General features: G+C 37.9%; 1 protein-coding gene across 2 annotated transcripts in view; it reads right to left on the reverse strand.

The window, feature by feature from the left end:
- Positions 1-21656, reverse strand: part of fras1 (Fraser extracellular matrix complex subunit 1) — a 124708-nt gene that overhangs the window by 71043 nt on the left and 32009 nt on the right. For both annotated transcript variants that reach the window (XM_079871597.1, XM_079871596.1), the window contains exons 3-12: positions 15120-15227; positions 14521-14613; positions 13826-13985; positions 12024-12157; positions 11718-11801; positions 7532-7633; positions 6607-6798; positions 5412-5501; positions 4943-4981; positions 4675-4822 (exon numbers count right to left, since the gene is read on the reverse strand). In XM_079871597.1, the coding sequence (XP_079727723.1) occupies positions 4675-4822; positions 4943-4981; positions 5412-5501; positions 6607-6798; positions 7532-7633; positions 11718-11801; positions 12024-12157; positions 13826-13985; positions 14521-14613; positions 15120-15227 (1150 nt within the window). The remainder of the gene's footprint in view (positions 1-4674; positions 4823-4942; positions 4982-5411; positions 5502-6606; positions 6799-7531; positions 7634-11717; positions 11802-12023; positions 12158-13825; positions 13986-14520; positions 14614-15119; positions 15228-21656) is intronic.

The raw sequence follows: 21656 nt of genomic DNA on the forward strand, positions 1-21656 counted from the left end.
CTTTACTGTCACTTTTGAACAATTTAATGTGTCCTTGCTGAATAAACATAAATCTCTAAAAAACAATCTTACCAATCCCAAACTTTTGAATGGTAGTGTTCGTTTTTCTTCTCTCTAAACCATATATAATTTTAACTAGGGCTGTCAAACGATTAATCGCATCCAAAATAAAAGTTTGTGTTTACACAATATATGTGTGTGTATGGAGTATAATTATTTTCTATATATAAATACACACACATGCATATATATTTAAGAAAAATGTGTTATTTATATGTAAAATATTTATATATAATATAAATTATATATAATATAAATATATATACACAGTATATACATGCAAATATTTCTTAAATATATACATGCATGTGTGTGTATTTATATATAGAAAATAATTATACACCGTACACACACATATATTATGTAAAAATAAACTTTTATTTTGGATGCGATTAATCGCGATTAATCGTTTGACAGCCCTAATTTTAACATTAACAAATATTATTACATTATACAATGCTTAACAAACCATTACAACTGTTGCTTGCCTGAAGCACCTGAAATCGCAGTTGCCAGTTGTGTGACGTGACGTCATGGTAATTTCATCTATAGTCATGCAAATGAACCCCCAAATCTCCAACCCAGTCTTTGGTGTTCCGATAAGGCATTCATAACTTCTCCACATGGTCCAAAGGAAACTCGAGCCTCCAATAATAGTTCCCTTTGGCACCATTACATGGCACAAGAATTAATAACACAATCTCTAATGAGCTTGTAAATCCCTTGCTAACTTTGGGTTGCAGGTTTCTGGCTCTGTCCATGAGGCCAGAGAAAGAGGGCAATGTAGGATATTTAAGGTGCACTGGTGATTATTTGATGGTCATTCACAATTTTTGGAGCGGACTTCAATAACAATGCCAGACTCAAATCCAGAGGAAGAAAATTAAAGTCTTATTATTTTCTGACATTCCCCTATAAATCACATTTAATTAAATACTTTGGTATGTGTGAATCAATAACTCTTGGTGGAAAAACTATCCTACTCTCCATTTTCCGGATGAAGTAAGCATTTTTTGCCAGAATGACCTTTGAGACTTTCCATCGATTTGAAAAATCTACTTGTTTTGAGTGCAAATGTATTATAACACGGTCACTAGCAAGTAAATCCTTCTGAATCACAGCGTTTCTCACAGTAACACTCCAAGTAATTATGTCTCAGACAATCTATCTGATACAACACTGATGCTGGGCTCCTTCTGTTCCTCACTACAGGCAGTCAAGTTAACAAATCGTTATGTGGCTGTAAATGCATACACATTGCCTTTGCCGTAATGATCAAATCTGGACATTAACTAGCTAACAAACGCTATCAGCGTGCAAGCTGATACTTACCATATATGAATAATAATAAAGTGCTGTTAAATATAGAAGGAAAGAGTGTTTTTTTTGTTGTTGTTGTTTTTTTAACTGCCAAAATGTAAGAGATGATGTAGTATTTGACTGCTGTTTTTATAGAGGCTACAATAGTATAATCTTATACCCACACACATATAAACGTCCAAACAATTTGCCCTGTCTCTTCAGAAAAAATTTGCTTTTTTTTTTTTTTGCATTTTATCAAGCTTGTATATAGAAGTTCAGTAATTTCACTTAAATGACAATTCATAGATAATTTTCATTGCCATTTAAGTGAAATAACTGAACTTAAAGGGGTGGTTCAGGATTTTCGACATCGGACCTCATTTTCAAGTGAGCCTGGTTGTTATTCATCAGTGGAGACAGTTTTCAAAAAAATTCATTCAGTCCTTACTTTTGGATAGTTCGCCTATGCTAGGCTAGCGCGAGTCAGCGGTGCACGCGTTAGCCTGCCATTAAAACAGTTTTACCCACTCCACAGTACACCAAAAGCAAATAAATTATAACGCCAGACTATCGACGTAAATGTCTGTTGAGAGAATAATGTTAGAAATCAAAGTACCCTTTCATCACATTGCATTAGTTATAATTTGTTCCCTGTATTTATAAGCAGTCTACAGCAGCGGCGGAGTTATATTTGGTTACCTAGGAAACCGAGAGAGCCGGTCCACATAACAATCACGCAAGTGTATTTACCTGCCGCTGACAATGTGATGAAAGGGTAGTTTGATTTCTAACATTATTCTCTCAACAGACATTTACATCGATAGTCTGGCGTTATAATTTATTTGCTTTTGGTGTACTGTGGAGTGGGTAAAACTGTTTTAATGGCAGGCTAACGCGTGCACCATTGACTCGCGCTAGCCTAGCATAGGCAAACTATCCAAAAGTAAGGACTGGATGAATTTTTTTGATGAATAACACTGATGCATAACAACCAGGCTCACTTGAAAATGAGGTCCGATGTCGAAAATCCTGAACCACCCCTTTAAATATACGAGCTTGATAAAAATGATCATTCTGGAAGAAAATTTCAGATGGCATTAAGAGGCTTCTGCATCTGAACTCTTCATATATATATATATATATATATATATATATATATACAGTGAGGAAAATAAGTATTTGAACACCCTGCTATTTTGCAAGTTCTCCCACTTAGAAATCATGGAGGGGTCTGAAATTGTCATCGTAGGTGCATGTCCACTGTGAGAGACATAATCTAAAAAAAAAATCCAGAAATCACAATATATGATTTTTTAACTATTTATTTGTATGATACAGCTGCAAATAAGTATTTGAACACATGTCTATCAGCTAGAATTCTGACCCTCAAAGACCTGTTAGTCTGCCTTTAAAATGTCCACCTCCACTCCATTTATTATCCTAAATTAGATGCATCTGTTTGAGGTCGTTAGCTGCATAAAGACACCTGTCCACCCCATACAATCAGTAAGAATCCAACTACTAACATGGCCAAGACCAAAGAGCTGTCCAAAGACACTAGAGACAAAATTGTACACCTCCACAAGGCTGGAAAGGGCTACGGGGAAATTGCCAAGCAGCTTGGTGAAAAAAGGTCCACTGTTGGAGCAATCATTAGAAAATGGAAGAAGCTAAACATGACTGTCAATCTCCCTCGGACTGGGGCTCCATGCAAGATCTCACCTCGTGGGCTCTCAATGATCCTAAGAAAGGTGAGAAATCAGCCCAGAACTACACGGGAGGAGCTGGTCAATGACCTGAAAAGAGCTGGGGCCACCGTTTCCAAGGTTACTGTTGGTAATACACTAAGATGTCATGGTTTGAAATCATGCATTCCCCTGCTTAAACCAGCACATGTCAAGGCCCGTCTTAAGTTTGCCAATGACCATTTGGATGATCCAGGAGTCATGGGAGAAAGTCATGTGGTCAGATGAGACCAAAATATAACTTTTTGGTCATAATTCCACTAAACGTGTTTGGAGGAAGAAGAATGATGAGTACCATCCCAAGAACACCATCCCTACTGTGAAGCATGGGGGTGGTAGCATCATGCTTTGGGGGTGTTTTTCTGCAGATGGGACAGGGCGACTGCACTGTATTAAGGAGAGGATGACCGGGGCCATGTATTGCAAGATTTTGGGGAACAACCTCCTTCCCTCAGTTAGAGCATTGAAGATGGGTCGAGGCTGGGTCTTCCAACATGACAATGACCCGAAGCACACAGCCAGGATAACCAAGGAGTGGCTCTGTAAGAAGCATATCAAGGTTCTGGCGTGGCCTAGCCAGTCTCCAGACCTAAACCCAATAGAGAATCTTTGGAGGGAGCTCAAACTCCGTGTTTCTCAGTGACAGCCCAGAAACCTGACTGATCTAGAGAAGATCTGTGTGGAGGAGTGGGCCAAAATCCCTCCTGCAGTGTGTGCAAACCTGGTGAAAAACTACAGGAAACGTTTGACCTCTGTAATTGCAAACAAAGGCTACTGTACCAAATATTAACATTGATTTTCTCAGGTGTTCAAATACTTATTTGCAGCTGTATCATACAAATAAATAGTTAAAAAATCATATATTGTGATTTCTGGATTTTTTTTTTTAGATTATGTCTCTCACAGTGGACATGCACCGACGATGACAATTTCAGACCCCTCCATGATTTCCAAGTGGGAGAACTTGCAAAATAGCAGGGTGTTCAAATACTTATTTTCCTCACTGTATATATATATATATATATAATAGCAAAATGTAAACACAAATACGTTCTGTTTTCTTTCTCTCTGTGGTCTTTTCCAAGAGAAAGAGAGAGAGAAAGATGTATGTTCCTTCCTGTAGCCTCTCTGGAAGTCACCAGGGAAATTTAGTATATAGAGCAGACGCGAGTCTCGTGGGTGACGCAGAGCTAAATAACCACGTTATCTAACCAGAATATAATCTAATACTATAGCTCTCATCTCTCTCCCACTGAGATCAACTATTTTTTTATTTTATGGCCAAGGAATTGTTCCAGGGAGGCCTGATAAAGAAAGATTTTTAGAGAAATCTAAATGAAATCAAAAATGATTTTAATTATATTACTTTTAAAGAAATATTGTTAAACTGGGAATATGATAATGTAATGTTCTTTAGATGTAAATAAATTAGATTTCCTTTCTCCAATTCATAGTATAACCCCAATTTTACTGATTTTATTGGAACATATTCATAAGGGAGCACTGTAATTAACGACAGTAGCTTGTAATTCATCATTGCTGTAAGGCAAATAGATGCAGGTCTCACCTGGATTGCAATCCGGACAGCACTGCTCACGGTGCGGTATAGTTAGGGTTCCCAATGGACAGGTGGGACAGGAGTGCTGATAACAGGTCACATGACCCTCTTGACACTGGCACTCATGACATAGCCCCTCTCTGACACTCTCCAGATTCTGAGACCAGAGACACAAAAGATACAGTAAACACAATTTTTTTGCTTAGAAAAAAAAAAAGTGTTATAATTGCATTTATAAATCTTGCAAACCATAAATCAAGTGCTCATGTTTACTTACAGTGAGGCGTCTAAAACTCTTGACATTGGCTTTCCGCCCCTAAACGGACAAAGACAGTCAGATTGGTTGATTGCGATATTGATTTACTTGTTATCAAATGCTCATTGTACACTACTGTAAAAAATAACAGTTTAAAGAAATATATACATTTATTCAGAAAGGACATTTTATTTTTTCATATTAAAAGTTACAAAAAATTATATTTCAAACAAATGCTCTTCACTTGAACATTCAATTAATCAAAGAATCGGATTCCACAAATATATTAAACAGCATTACTGTTTTCAACAACAGTAATAATAATTTTAAAACATTAAAACAGGAAAAAGTGATTTTATATTGTAAAAAATAGTCATAATATTACTGTTTTTACCATATTTTTTAATGATAGTGCATGTATTTTATATGTGAACATGGATATAAGAGCACTAAATGTCATTTAAAGGTGGCGGCAGATAAAGCTTCATACCTTTTGGTCTGGCTGTGAATATGTACAGGAACTGGTTGTTGTCTTACACTCTGGGCAGCACTTCCCAGGCAAATGGACCAGTTTTTCTCCCTGGCACAAGGTGTGAAATATTAGCTCATTTAATTTCAGTATGAAACACCCCAAGGGGAATGATTAGCTGTCTCACACAGAGCCACAAATCTCTAATTACATCACATTTCCAATTCTACCTCTGAGGTTCTTTATAGGGGGCTGTTATCTATAGTCATTTCCATTCATGAGAGAATCTTTAGTTGTTTCTGTGTAACACAGTTTGATCACCAAAGTCATGGTGGTCTTACGGGGAGATCAGCAGATGTCAGTGAAATATGGAGCTACAGATGGGAAAGACAGATTGATCAATGTTTTCAAAAAGATAGATAAGCGTCTGCTGTGTTTCTGTGTTGTTTAATCAGATGCTCTATTACTATGACTTCAAAGAACAGGACCTTCACACCACTGCACCGAAAAAAGGTTTAACCTAATAATGTGCTTCATGTGAGAACATCTAAATTTACACTAACAAAACTAAATTTAAAGCTGTTGTTCACCCAAAAATTTAAATGAAAATACTGTCATTATTTACTCAACCACGTTGTTCATCTTCACAACACAAATGAAGATATTTGAAATATTCTTTCATAATTTTTGTCCATCAATTGAAAGTCCACGCAACCAAAACTTCCACACATCAAAAAGCACAAACAGACATGATTCGAGCAGTTTAATCCAAGTCTTCTGAAGAAACATGATTGCTTCATATGATGAACATTTAATTTAAGTACTCTACCATGACCCTAGAGAAGTTCACAGAACTTCAAAAAAAAATTTACGTCAAGAGTTTCCTTTCTAAAGGATAACCTTTACATTGACTGTCCTGGATTTGGGCCAAAAGTACAATTAAAAAGTGATGAATCTTCCCAGTGCTCAACCTTTCACAGCACCTTATGATTAATGGAGAATATATCGGAAAATATATTGATTGAATACCGTTATAATTCATAACCAGGACAATATGTGCCCCAGGTTTTAAAATCTCTTACTATATTTTGCCCTAATAATTTTTAATGGTGGTATATAGGACATCCCCCAGCTGAGCTTGTTAATTGTTTCTTTTAATGAATAGGGCAAGCATGTGTTCCTGCTGATGGCTCTGCATCGAAATTTGGACACATACCCGTGGGCACTCCGATCTGGCACACTCGACCCGTTGGCACAGCACCTGACCCCGTTCACACATGCAGAACTCACAACCCGTGCCGTTCCACATGTCGCCATGGTAACGTATGATGCCCTCATAGAGGCAGCTGCCTTTAGACTGGACACAATCTTCACAGCACAGGCCAGCTCGCTTGACCTTCATCTGACCCTGAGAAGAACACATGTTAGCACATACTGTATTATAAACACACTTGCTCATTCACATCAAATAGTTTTGTCTTGTGCCTCAGTTTGTAAAAACAAAAGAAAATCCATTGTAAAAAATGATATCCTTTAAATTGAGCTTAAGTTTTATCTAACCCAGGATATTTCTTTAAAGACCCCACGATATTGTTTTACAAGTGTGATGACGTATTTGGAAGTTTGGGAAGTTTGGGCGAGAGTAACTGAAGGGCTCATCCCTATTTAGGAAAATTGCCAGTGTGAGAAAAACAATCATTTTAAAATCTGTATAACTAAAAGTTAATATATATAAATGAAAAAGCCATTAAATTCTCATTTTGATCTCATGGGGTGATTTCACGCTCTTTAAGGTTTTACACTTATTAAGGTAAGACATAAAAGTATTGTTCTAAAGCACAGCACATAAGATCATAAATTTTGCATGAAAGCAAAAGACTGAGATGGAAAACACCCCGGAGCAACAGACAAAATGCAAAATATATAGCGCAAACAATCATAGATGATGAAAAATCCTAACTATCACTTTCAGGCTAAAGAAGCATAAACCACAAGAATCAAAGTGAGATTCTATTCAATTATAAAATATACTAGTCAGTTGGCCAGCATGCAGCTTCTCTTTCATGATCTTCTCAGTAAGTTTGCTAGTCAAGTAACTGTCTTTGACATGAAGTGTTGGGGTGTAATGGATTTCTGCTGACCTTGTCACAGTGGAGAGGAGGGCACTTCTCCGTTTGACAGCGGGACTGACCGCGATCACACACACAGGTGGTACAGCTGCCCCTCTGCCACTGCACACCATGCTAAAAACACACACAGACATACACAAAAAAAATAATCAGTGTCAATGGAACATATACACTGTGGTCTGTGGAGCCAAACCATTATTAGTCACAGTGGCGAAACTAAAAATGTTGATCATCTCATTTAAACATTTAGCAGACGCTTTTATTCAAAGCGACTTACAAAGGTAACTCCTAACTTATCTTATCTCCTAACAAGCTCACATGTCAGTGTCTGGGTTGATTAGATGGTAAGCGAACAATCAGTTCTTGTAATCATCATGTTGGATGCAGGGGAAATGGGCAGGAGCAAAGACCTGAGAGACTTTGACAAGGGCCAAATTGTTACAGCAAGACGACTGGGTCAGAGCATCTCTGAAACGGCAAGGCTTGTGAGTTGCTCCTGGTCAGCAGTGGTGTGAATTTACCAACAGTGGTCTGAGGAGGGACAAACCACAAACCGGCGACAGGATGTTGGGCATCCAAGGCTCATCGATGCATGAGGGCAAATAAAGCTATCCCATCTGATCTGAACTGACTGAAGGTCTTCTGTCGCACAAGTCACAAAAAAGTTTAATGATGGTTACGGGAGGAATGTGTCACAACACACATTGCATTGCTCCCTTTTCGTATGGGGCTGCATAGCCACAGACCAGTCAGAGAGCCCATGATGACCTGTTCACTGTCGAAAGCACCTACAATGGGCACACAAGTGTCGGAACTGGACCTTGGAGCAGTGGAAGAAGGTAGCCTGGTTTGATCAGTCCTGTTTTCCTTTGGCTGAGTAAGTGTGAGCCATTTACCTAAGGAAGCAATGCCAACAGGCAGGCACTGTGAGAAGATGACAGCCGGTGGAGGAAGTGTGATGCTCTGGGCAATGTTCTGCTGGGAATCCCTGGGACTGGACATTCATGTGGACGTCAAGTTGACACTTGCCATCTACCTAAATGTAGCAGACTAGGAACACCCCTTCATGGCAATGGTATTTCCTGATGTCAGTGACCACTTTCAGCAGGAAAATGCGCCCTGCCACAATGCACACATTGTTCAAGAATGGTTTGAGGAACATGATGAAGAGTTCAAGGTGTTGCCCTGGCCTCCAGGTTCCCCAGATCTCAATCTGATTGAGCATCTGTGGGATGTGCTGGACCTACAAGTCCAATCCACTGCAGCTCCACCTCACAACCTACAGGACTTGAAGGATCAGCTGCTAAAGTCTTAGTGCCAGATACCACAGGACACCTTCAGGAGTCTTATAGAGTCGAAGCCTCGGCGGGTCTGCTCTGTTTTGTCGGCACACGGAGGACCAACAGCATATTAAGCAGGTGGTCAGGCAGCATTGTTTTGGATCATCGTTGTATGTCATTAATACTATATACTCTATATAGCTTCATTTTTTATGGCATCTCAAAGTTGTTCAAAGATTTAGCAGTAGAATGCATTACATCACATAATTCATCTCGAATAAATTACATTTTCAGCCACTGCTGTAGTGAACAAGACAAGTACTACAAGGAGATGAAAAGACTGGTGAATGTTATCCTCCCTAAATCCTTGCTTTACTTTCGCACAATCTACTGCGATCAAAAGAGCTGAATCCCACTGAGTGGGACATGTTCGCTGAGAACACGCCGAAGAGAGAAACAGCCCTAAATGGCAAGCTGATGAGAGATTTTGGAGACGGTTGTGTGAACCGTATATTCAGAGCTGAGGGGATCAACTGGAATAATTTAAGAATTAATCACTAAAAAATTGTCTGAATATTATACAGTATTTCTATCATAATATTGGCTCTGGTGGTTTGACAAAATTTTTAAAGAGGACATGAATGTGTGTGTCCATCACTAAACTGTTGCTCATTAGTAATATTTTTTTTAATCACATTTAATCACATACTTTAATTTATCTATCTTAAATACACAGTCCATTAATATAAATGTATATAAGTTATGTATTAATACAACCCCAAATCAGAAAAAGTTGGGACACTGTACAAATTGTGAATAAAAACAGAATGCAATGATGTGGAAGTTTCAAATTTCAATATTTTATTCAAAATACAACATAGATGACATATCAAATGTTTAAAATGAGAAAATGTATAATTTTAAGGGAAAAATAAGTTGATTTTAAATTTCATGGCATCAACACATCTCAAAAAAGTTGGGACAAGGCCATGTTTCCCACTGTGTGGCATCCCCTCTTCTTTTTATAACAGTCTGCAAACGTCTGGGGACTGAGGAGACAAGTTGCTCAAGTTTAGGAATAGGAATGTTGTCCCATTCTTGTCTAATACAGGCTTCTAGTTGCTCAACTGTCTTAGGTCTTCTTTGTTGCATCTTCCTCTTTATGATGCACCAAATGTTTTCTATGGGTGAAAGATCTGGACTGCAGGCTGGCCATTTCAGTACCCGGATCCTTCTTCTACGCAGCCATGATATTGTAATTGATGCAGTATATGGTCTGGCATTGTCATGTTGGAAAATGCAAGGTCTTCCCTGAAAGAGACGATGTCTGGATGGGAGCATATGTTGTTCTAGAACTTGGATATACCTTTCAGCATTGATGGTGCCTTCCCAGATGTGTAAGCTGCCCATGCCACACGCACTCATGCAACCCCATACCATCAGAGATGCAGGCTTCTGAACTGAGCGCTGATAACAACTTGGGTTGTCCTTGTCCTCTTTAGTCTGGATGACATGGCGTCCCAGTTTTCCAAAAAGAACTTCAAATTTTGATTCGTCTGACCACAGAACAGTTTTCCACTTTGCCACAGTCCATTTTTAATGAGCCTTGGCCCAGAGAAAACGCCTGCGCTTCTAGATCCTGTTTAGATATGGCTTCTTTTTTGACCTATAGAGTTTTAGCCGGCAACGGCAAATGACACGGTGGATTGTGTTCACCGACAATGTTTTCTGGAAGTATTCCTGAGCCCATGTTGTGATTTCCATTACAGTAGCATTCCTGTATGTGATGCAGTGCCGTCTAAGGGCCTGAAGATCACGGGCATCCAGTATGGTTTTCCGGCCTTGACCCTTACGCACAGAGATTGTTCCAGATTCTCTGAATCTTTGGATGATATTATGCACTGTAGATGATGATAACTTCAAACTCCTTGCAATTTTTCTCTAAGAAACTCCATTCTGATATTGCTCCACTATTTTTCGCCGCAGCATTGGGGGAATTGGTGATCCTCTGCCCATCTTGACTTCTGAGAGACACTGCCACTCTGAGAGGCTCTTTTTATACCCAATCATGTTGCCAATTGACCTAATAAGTTGCAAATTGGTCCTCCAGCTGTTCCTTATATGTACATTTAACTTTTCCGGCCTCTTATTGCTACCTGTCCCAATTTTTCTGGAATGTGTAGCTCTCATGAAATCCAAAATGAGCCAATATCTCACTTTCAACATTTGATATGTTATCTATATTCTATTGTGAATAAAATATATGTTTATGAGATTTGTAAATTATTCCATTCCTTTTTTACTCACAATTTGTACAGTGTCCCAACTTTTTCTGATTTGGGGTTGTATAAACTTGATTAGCTTTAAATTGTGCTATTATTTTACATTATTACATTTTTTTTATTTACTACTAGATTTGTTTATTCACAATATTATACACATATTGTTTTTTTTATTTTACATTGCACAAGTTATTCTTGTATGCAGCAATGCTATAAATGCTTTGCCAATACAAATGTTCAGTTTTTTATGTTAATAAAGCAAACTAAAATGGCAGATTTAGAGAGACCAAGCAAACAGATGAAAAGTCAGTTGAGGGAATAATGTGTATTATGTGTGAAACGTATATGTGAAATGAAGGTAGGAACAAAAGAGGATATAAAGTAGAGAAAGAAATGTGTTGATGAATGAGTGAAACAGGCACATCACACACACTGGACTCAGACATGGCTCTACCCTCAACTCATCTGCCAAAGTATGAATGATGAACACACTTTAACCCACACTTACCATCACCTCCCTGAAAACGTCTTCCATAATACAGACATGTACTATATCACATCTGTCATTCTCAATCTATCTCTGCCTTTAGATATCTATGTATATTTTACCTTTCTCTAATCTGCTTTCTGGCTTACCTTGTACTCATTCCCAGCCTCCATGCAGGGATTCTGCTCACATTGCGGACAGCACTGTCCTGCCTGAACCACCAGGTTCTCATTCTGTAAATTAAACAAGTACATCAACATGCTGTTTTTAATAGCTAGAACAACTCATTTTAGTAAGTGATAGCATTTAAACAGGGTTAATTTAACTAGTTTTAGAGATAATGTGGAAGATAACAGTAGTTTACACATCTAGACATGCAGCATTGTGTTTTGCCTTGACTATTACCGACAGATCAAAACACAAAGCACAACTGACAGTTCAGGGTTGTTACTGACCGCTTTGCATGTAACAGGCTGACACTCCGCAACCAGGCATTCAACGCGGCCATTTCCGCATCTACACTTTGTACAGGGGCTGGATGTCCAATCCACCCCATCTCTGTACTCACGGCCTTCCCAGGTGCATGAAGCTATGGAGTGGAAGAGAGCTTTTTTATAATTGCAAAAAAAGTACTAAGATCTCTGAAGAAAACCCCCCCCCCACATCATTAGTCTAAGACAGCAGAATAAACCCTCTTGGGACCCATATAGCTAAGAAAAGAAATCCTTTTTAAAAACAATCAGCAAAACATTCAACAAAGAGAACAGGATCTGAGACAAACAGATGATTGCTACTAATTTCATGGCTCACATGTAAAAAACTGAAATGTGCTATATCTGTCCCACTAGTGACACCAAACAGAAATGCAAAAATAATGGCTGTTTTCAAACCAGTTTTAAACACTACAACAGTCATTGTTGGGGAAATTCATTGGTTGAGCCAATGCTGTTATATCCACTCAAACAGATCACAAATGCATCTGAGGCCACTAGAAACTACACACATCCTCTTTAAAATTGCAATGTAACAGGAGTAACGTCAGATCAGTTATTTTGTATTGTGACATACATCTCAGGGAAACAGATTATCAAAAAAGAAAAAGAAAAATTAAGACGGGGACTTGATCATGACCACTGGTTTTTGAATGGATGGAGGCAGATCTGAATGTGAGCTTGCAGTCGATTGTAAAAAAGGTGCGGGGATTTAAGCAGACTTAATTATTGAAGATTAAAAATGACAATGTCAAAAAATAAAAATAACAAATTAAAAATATGCATGGATAAATTGATCATAATGAGTTCAGTGAGACTCACATACTGACTTTAACATGTACATTTATAAATGAGCAGATATAAATAAATAAGTAAATAAATAAATATAGATATAAATAATCATATCCAGTGTATTTGGCCTAAAAAACCTTAGTAAAAAATAAATATACTAAAATGTATTTGAAATACATTTATTTTATGCTAAGTTTACAACAAATACATTTACATATGTATGTAGACTACTTAATATAAATACCCTGCAATTGTACTTTTGGTATACTAAATTGGTATACTTAAAGTCTGCTAAACTGGAACGATTAACTTTGTACTTAATGCACTTTAGTTATCCGGAAATAGTACTGAGGTCCAACTAAAGATATACTTAAGTATATTTGATTGTGCTAAAGTGGAACTATTGCAAGTACACTTTAGGTACACTTTAAATATCTTGCATTTAAAGACTGATGTTATACAGAGATCATACTATCATTACTAATACTGATATTAAAACACATTTGAGGGTAATATTAAGAAATGTGCATTGTGCAATAAAGTACTCCAAATACATTTTTATTATCATATTTATATCAGTAAGTCTCAAGCAATTTGTCAGTAAAATTTTTAATTGATTTGTAGTATACTTAGTATCAAGTATACTACATAAAAACATTTTGGTATAAGTTTTTTCACTAGGGACACTAAAATAAAGCTGAAAGTGAACAATAAAAAATTTTATAAAAGGAAACAAAAAAGAAAATACTATTAATTTTCATTCAATAAATAGTCAAAAAAAACCTTTAAAGATATGTGATGTCATGAGTTCCACGGGGAAACTAAATTCTTAAATACAATAGCACAATTTTTTTCATAATGTGAACAAACCGACTGACCAAAACTTGAAACAGTGGGAGAAAAGTAGTCACTTTCACAAGCAACATAGTATGCCATCAAGTTGTGCATGAAATAAATGTTGTAGCTTACTGTACCTCCATTATGAGTGCATACAGGACAGCAGTCTCCCTCTGGGATGAAAGGACTCTGGTCTTTCCCACAACTAAGAGGAGGACAATCACGTGGCCTGCAGGTCACCTTCCCATGAGAACATGTACACACCGAACATTTGGAATTACTCCATTGACTGTCATGCTGAGAGAGTGAGAGAGTGAGTGAGAGAGAGAGAGAGAGAGAGAGAGAGAGTGAGAGAGAGAGAGAGAGAGAGAGAGAGAGAGAGAGAGAGAGAGAGAGAGAGAGAGAGAGAGAGAGAGAGAGAGAGCGGTGGATCAGGACATGGTTGAAGAGACATGTTGATATTATTCCATAAAAACATGAAATACGGTAGACTGTTAACTTTAAATGTGTGCAAACATGCCAAATATCACTTCTTGTTTTGAGCCCCACTGCCAACACAGCTTGTTCCCCAAAATAAATGCTACTTGACTTGGAAGCTACACTGCTTGAATCCTAAACAGAGCACCAAGTGGCTCTTTAGCAGGGGTGATTGGGACAAAAAAGAAGCTTGCTCTGTCAGGAAAGAGTGGAACACAAACAAGAATGCCTTTGTGCACAAAACGAAGCAATCAACGAGCTGGGTGCTCAACCAAAAGTGGGAAGATTGGCTAAGGGACAGGATGAGGCTCAGAGCATCTTTCATTGAAGTTGTGTCATAAGAAGTGTCACTTACCCCATAAACCATTCCTTCATGGTGACAGATGCCGGGCAACTGCGCGAAACATTCCGGACAACACTTGTTGGGTGGGATTCTCAAGCGTTCACCCTTGGAAAACATCCAAAGAAACATTTCAAGAGATGCATTAGCATCCCAGAGATAGATTTTATGAATGAAAATACACATCAGAGAAAACTTTATCAGGACTCAGGAGCAATGAGCAAAAATTTTCATCTTTGCAAACAGTTATTTTAGTATTATTGATATATTGTAAGTTGTGAATGATTCAATGAGTAACTCATAAACTAGCATAGTGATGTCACCAGCAACAACACCACTTTTGAGGACCAGTACCTGTTGTAGAAATCCTTTGAGAACCAGGTAACATTGAATTCTCTTATGAATGTCTTGGTAGAACCCTCATCATTCTAACCATTTATAACAGCATTCTTAGTATTGGTTTTAATTGGACCAAAAGCATTAATGTTTAATTGTTTTTGTTGTTGTTTTTTTCCAATTAAACCGCTTTCATTCCTAGAAAACATTGCATTCATCTACTCAGGTACTGTTATTGCCCCTTTTTAATGGCCCATGAGAAATTACTTTATTCTTACCCTCTGAAAGTCACATTGGGGATTTTGGCAGCGAGTGGGTTTGCAGATGACAATATCATTATAGCAGATGCAGTCTTGACAGGTGTCTGGTTTCCATGATGTATTGTTCTATAACAGGAAAAAAGGTACAAAGACATAAATCCATGCACACCAAATGTTATCAACAGTTGATCAACACTAAAAAGTAAGTCCCTGACATCTGGAGATAAAAACATAAAAACAAGTCAAAGCTCTAATAATGATTCCAAGAACAGTAATATCCCTACCCACTAAACATTCCCAATCATCAGTTTTCAAAAAGGCTTCAGAATATTTTTGTTAGATTTGTTAGAAAGTCTTAACTGAAACCATTAAACATGGCCATTAGAAATAGTAAAGCTGTCTTGCATTTAACCCCACACATTTCAATAAATGTTAGAGCATCAACAGATAAGACTAAAAGATTTTACTCTAGTATTTTAAGATCTATTGACAGTCTTGCCTGAGGGACCTCCTGCTTTAAAGGTATCAGATGAACAGAGAGGTAAAACAGAAGAGGGGCCTCCTTTATGTCAAGCTAGACTTTTTCCTAAACTAATCCAAGCAGAAAGACAAACAGACAGAGAACCATGCTGGAGTTTGGATTGGTCCTCAAACAGGGTTTTCTTTTTCAAAAAGGGTTTTTTCAAAAAACTTCAAGAAAGGTGAGGGTGAATGAAACATTAAACAAGTTCATGAACAAGTTATTTTTGATGAATCAGTTACCGACCGGGAACTCAGGCAAAACCGAACATAGAAATGACTGAAAACTAAACCAAAACAGAACATACATGTGACACTATATACACAAAACAGTGATTTGCTCTTTCTGATCATAAATTCTGTTCAGTTGTATTATAAATCACACACAGTGACAGCTATCCTGAGGAGGCATCTTGTCAAACTGACATTTTGAGCAAGTGTTGATGGGTTGGGCATTTCAGCACAGCACCTAGCCTCTGAAGTGACACTTTGCACAGATGTCTTAATGGGGAATGGCCCCAGCGTGGCTTTGAATGGCTAGCTCAGAAAGATCTGAGGACAGTCAATATCTCAGCAAACTGCCCGTGGTATCCAGAGGCCCAGGTTGGTGATAGAATCTCGGTTGTTAGTGCTCTAAAAACGCATCTAATGTGATGTGTGGCATGCAGCACATTCAGATAAAATTGTGAAAATGTAACATTGCACAAATTTAGTCATGTCATGGGGGAAATAAGCTTTGAATACATTAATATGTTAAAGGGATAGTACATTCAAAAATGAAAATATGTATTATTCCGAGAACATGTGACATTCTTTATTCTGTGAAACACAAAAGTACATTTTTGAAGATTATTATGGCTACTCCTTTCCACAAAAAGAAAGCAAATGATAACCGAGGCTGTCAAGCTTCAAATTAAAGATTATTAGAAATTATTTTAGATTTGAGTTTTTTGGTTGAACTTTAACCAAGAGCCTTAATAAGGGCAACAGAATTAAAAGAAAAAGTGTGATGTGATTTCTTACCTTAATCATAATTTGACAAAACCCTCCTGACATTTCATAAAATGATAATTTTATCAAACCAATCAAAATGATAATAAACTTTAATTAGTCTGAGCTAGTCTGAAGCAACTGTCTGCACCTGAGGTAGAACTAAGAATCAAAACATCTGCTTCTTGTTCACTCACATTAGCTATGTTCCTATTGCATAGTCGGTTACATAAGCAAGGCCCTGAAGTTTTCATTTTTTTTATTTCAGTAATTACTGAGAGATTGTTGTATTTCTCCAGCAGAGTTTGGCTCATTTTTGAGCAAGCTACGGCTTTGAGATAATGAATTTTTTTGTCAGCTGAACAAATTACAGTAGGCCACAGAAATGTGTGCTCCAAGCACAAAAGTAATACAAATGAAATGACAACAGTCTATGATTGACACCTGTCTAATGAAACTATATATTTAAAGTGCCCCTATTATGGTTTTTCAAATATTCCCTTTCATGCAGTGTGTAATATAGCTGTTTGTGAATGTGAACGTTCTGCAAAGCTGTATCGCTGATCACTGAGAAAGCCTCGTGAGCTGAAATTCACACACTGTCCGACACACACTGTAAGCGGTAAACCAATCACAACAGATTGGGCCGTCTGGCCAATCCGAGCAAAGGAGCTCACAGAAAGGAGGGATTAGAGCAGTGGTCTCAAACTCAATTCCTGGAGGGCCACAGCTCTGCACAGTTTAGCTCCAACCAGCTCCAACTCACACCTGCAAGGAAGTTTCTAGTAATCCTGAAGACCTTGATTAGCTGGATCAGGTGTGTTTGATTAGGGTTGGAGCAAAACTGTGCAGAGCTGTGGCCCTCCAGGAATTGAGTTTGAGATCACTGGATTAGAGAGACTGATTCATTCATCAAGTTGTTTGAGAATCATTGAACAATGTGGTGATGTGCAGTGTATAATATGCGAAAATGAAAGTGTTATTTTGACTTTTGATGCATGTAAACCTCTTGTAGAAGACCTCCAAAACAAAATTAGCCAACTTTAAAATAGCATAATAGGGGCACTTTAAGTTAATTGTGAGGAAAAAGCTCTGACATTTAAGATCTTTAAATAAAAAATGAGTCACAAAACATTTCCATGAGGAGCAACGCAGTTACTTAAGTTTCTAATCAGGTATATTCGAATATACTGCATTCAAAATGTTATGACACATTTAAACTGTGTTATTGTTCATTAAAACCAAAACCATTAACTACTTTTGGTATTTAAAAATGTCTGAATTTAATTGCATTACATCACAAAACATCAAACCATTTAAAAAAGAAAAATCTCAGAGTTTAGTTTTCTGAGCTATATTTGCAATGACATACAGTAAATACAATGTATAGTAAGTCTTTTCTCTCTAAGTTCACAAAGGTGTCCTAACAGAGCAACTTCAGTGCAGTAGTTCAATGCAAGTTACTATGAATATTTTCCACAAAGTTTTACATTCAAATAATACTATAATAGAACATTTTAAACCTTACATTACTACACACTAAAGTTGAGGTTTTTCTAAAGGTGGTTTTGGAGGCACGTACACACCTTCCCCAAAAAGAAGAGAGAACGGGTATCCCTGTCAAAAAAGCTATTTGGTTGATGTATTGGGTTGTCTAAAACAAAGTAAAAGCTTGAATGAGCCCCGGCCCTGGCCCCGCTTGGAACAACATATGAGAAGAATCGACAAATAAGGACACTTGTTGCTGAAGCTAAAGATAGGTCTGGATCTGGACCAACTAACTTGTTTAAGCTAACAGGAGCATACTGTGGGTAAGGTGTATCTGCACAATCTCCAGGCCACACCAGAGTTTGTGTGACAGAACATATTTGATAAATCAGCTGAGGAAGTAATGTGACATATTTGGTGGGCCACTCAGGTACAATTCAGATACACACCATTACCCACAGACAAATGGTCTCTTGTGTGCACTGGAGGATTTGAGACTGTATATAGCGAAGAAAACAATTTATCTTCTGTTTCTGTGTCATTCTAAAGTATCATGTCTCTAGAAAGTCTCTACTCAAGTAATAACAGCGGTGGCTATTTAAATGGAGTTTAAAAAAAAATTATCTGGGTGAAAACATCACATTAAAACCCTCAAGGTCACATGTAAATGTTCCTATTTCAATTCTATAAGCTAAAGAATACTAGCCAAGCAAGCAGAAGGTAATTGAGTCCAAATTGAGCTGGCCTTGATTTAGGCAGTGAGAGATCAGCCAGAACCGAACCATTGCACAGACTAATTCAATTAGAGAATGTGCTAAATCGTGTCCCCCAGCCAATTCAGTCCACTAAAGCAGTGGCTGACGGCCAAAGTTACAACCAATGCAACTCAACCTACAGTTTGAGAGATCTTAAAGGGCACCTATTATGACTCTTTTCGCAAGATGTAAAATAAGTCTCTGATGTCCCCAGAGTATGTACGTGAAGTTTTAGCTCAAAATACCCAACAGATCATTTTTTACAGCATGTTTAAATTGTAATTTTTTGGGGCTCAGAAAAACGCGCTGTTTTAGTGTGTGCCCTTTAAATGCAAATTAACTGCTGCTGGACGGCACAGGGGGCGGAGCCTCACGAGCTCGCGCTCAGAGTCAGGACAATCTCATCTGATAATATCAGAACAGAAACTCTCAGTTGCGGTGTTCATTTCGACTCGGAGTCGGACAATAATGCCCACAGAGCCAGAGAATATATGCTGTATGGACATAGAACAGGTATAGTTTAGTTTAATTATGGTTATAACTTATTTGTCATCTGCTTTTATCCACTAATACAAGCCTGCTGTAGCAAAACCCGTCCGAATGATGACCAAAATATACTGACGAGTTCAGTGAAGTTTATTGTACATCACACAAAAGATGAGCGTTAGTTTTACTCCAGAGAATCACTGTAAGAGCTGAATAAACATAGCATAAGAAGTGCGCATTAAAGTCTTATCCATAAACTCTCTCTCTCTCTCTCCCTTTCATTATCAACAACATACACAGCGAAGTACACAAAACACTCGTTACAACTAACAGTAAACAAATATACACACCTTTTCAGTGGGTGCTAAATAAACTGGTAAACCTTATATCCGTAAAATGACTCGAAGAGCTGTCATAAAGAGCGCGCTCGCACTTTAATTTCTTCCGTGTCCAGTCACGTTAGGCCTGTTGCTCCGGAGAGTGTAAGCTTGATCACAAACAGTACAGATCCATCCTTGAGTAACAACGGGAGTAAATGAAGACTGCTATGTTCATTCTTACATCCATCAACAACACACCTCAATCGCTTTAGGAGACATTCTTGTCTACAGCTGCTCAAGCGTCGAACAATGGCGGACTCTGTGTCCAGCTCACTAAGGGCAGGTCTAGGCTCAAACTGAAGTGTCACTCAACAGTCGTGGGAGGGGCCTGCTCAATTCTACGTCACATTGCGCCGAATCTGAGAACAGCTCATTCTGAGACAGTGCTTATGATTTATTGAGATTGTAAAAAAAACACTGGGTGGATTTTTATCATTCTAGGGTGGTTTTGCTCACACACTGCCAACACACATTTATGTTCAAACACCATGTAAAAGTGAATTTTGCATAATAGGTGCCCTTTAAATAAGCACATCCTATATCAATTATATGGATGGTATTGGTCGTGTGGGATGACAAAGCAGTTAGAGAAATTTTTAAATGTTTTAATTTTTTTGCCAATGTATTCTACATTGTTGCTGCACATTCTGCACAAAAACACTCTCTTGAAAGCATCAGTAAAAATGTGTTGCAATGTTTTGCATTGTTTTCATTGTATACCATTCAAAGCTGCCAATGCTGTATTTATTTAATAAACAATACAGTAAAAACAGTAATATTGTGAAATATTATTACAATTTAAAAAAATTACCATTACTCCAGTCTTCGGTGTCACACAATCCTTCCGAAATCATTCTAATGTCCTGATTTGGTGTTCATGAAACATTTCTTATCAATATTGAGAACAGTTGTGCTGCTTAGGCCTAATATTTTTGTGAAAACATTTTTGAAGAACGGAAAGTTCAAAAGACCAGGATTTATTTGAATGTCTTCACCTTTTATCAATTGAATGTGCCCTTTCAGAGAGAAAAAAACCTTACTAACCACAAACTTTTTAAAGGGGACATATCATGCTAAATCCACTTTTTTAGCCCTTAAATGCATTTTGTTGTATATTTGGAGTGTTTAGAAATACAGAAAAGTTGAAATTATTCTCTTCAGGTGCTTCATTGATATCTTTATATTCTGTTTTGGCCTTATTTTTCAACCTGTTCCGATTTTTCTGTTATCTATGACGTTTTGTGAACTATTACGTCACAGTATTTGCAGCGGAACTGCCAAATAAGGACATTGACTTCCAGCCCAACACTTCGAGCAATCCGCCATTTTTATTTCTCGCTGCAATTTTGTAGTCCAAGATAAAAGATGCAGAAGTTACGAGAGGGTAAGTTAAAATGTTCGGTTGTTGGATGTAGTAACCCACACGCTTCATTACACCGTCTAATGTAGATGAACTGCCGCGCTTGTGACAGGGCGCATGTTTAACTGAAAGAACGAGCAGAGAGAGAGAGAGAGCCGGTCGCGCGCGCGCACTCTCTCTCTCTCTTCGGAGCCAGGCGAAAGTATAAACAAGACACCGTCTCCAAACTAGACGCTGTCTTGCTCTCTCTCCCTCGCACACATTAATCAAAATAAATCGACACGGTGGTAAAAGGTCGGAAGACCAAAGTTTCATGTGTAAATACAGTAACACACCATTGCGATACATCCATATGAAGACGTTGTTCTGCAGGTTCGTCGTCTTCATTTTCATCTCGCTCCGGCTCCGACTCTGGCTCGAACATGTAAGGCTGGCTGGACAAGTCTTCAGTTGTTGACATTTTGTTAATAACGTGTGAATAAAAAGTTTCTGTGCCGCTAGATAATCGTATCTCTGCTATCAAACTACAAAAATGGCCGAACGGGGTGGAGTTGAACCTCTGCAAACTGGAGAGGGG

The sequence above is a fragment of the Squalius cephalus genome (genome assembly GCF_949319135.1).
Source record: "Squalius cephalus genome assembly, chromosome: 5".
NCBI classification, from domain to species: Eukaryota; Metazoa; Chordata; class Actinopteri; order Cypriniformes; family Leuciscidae; genus Squalius; species Squalius cephalus.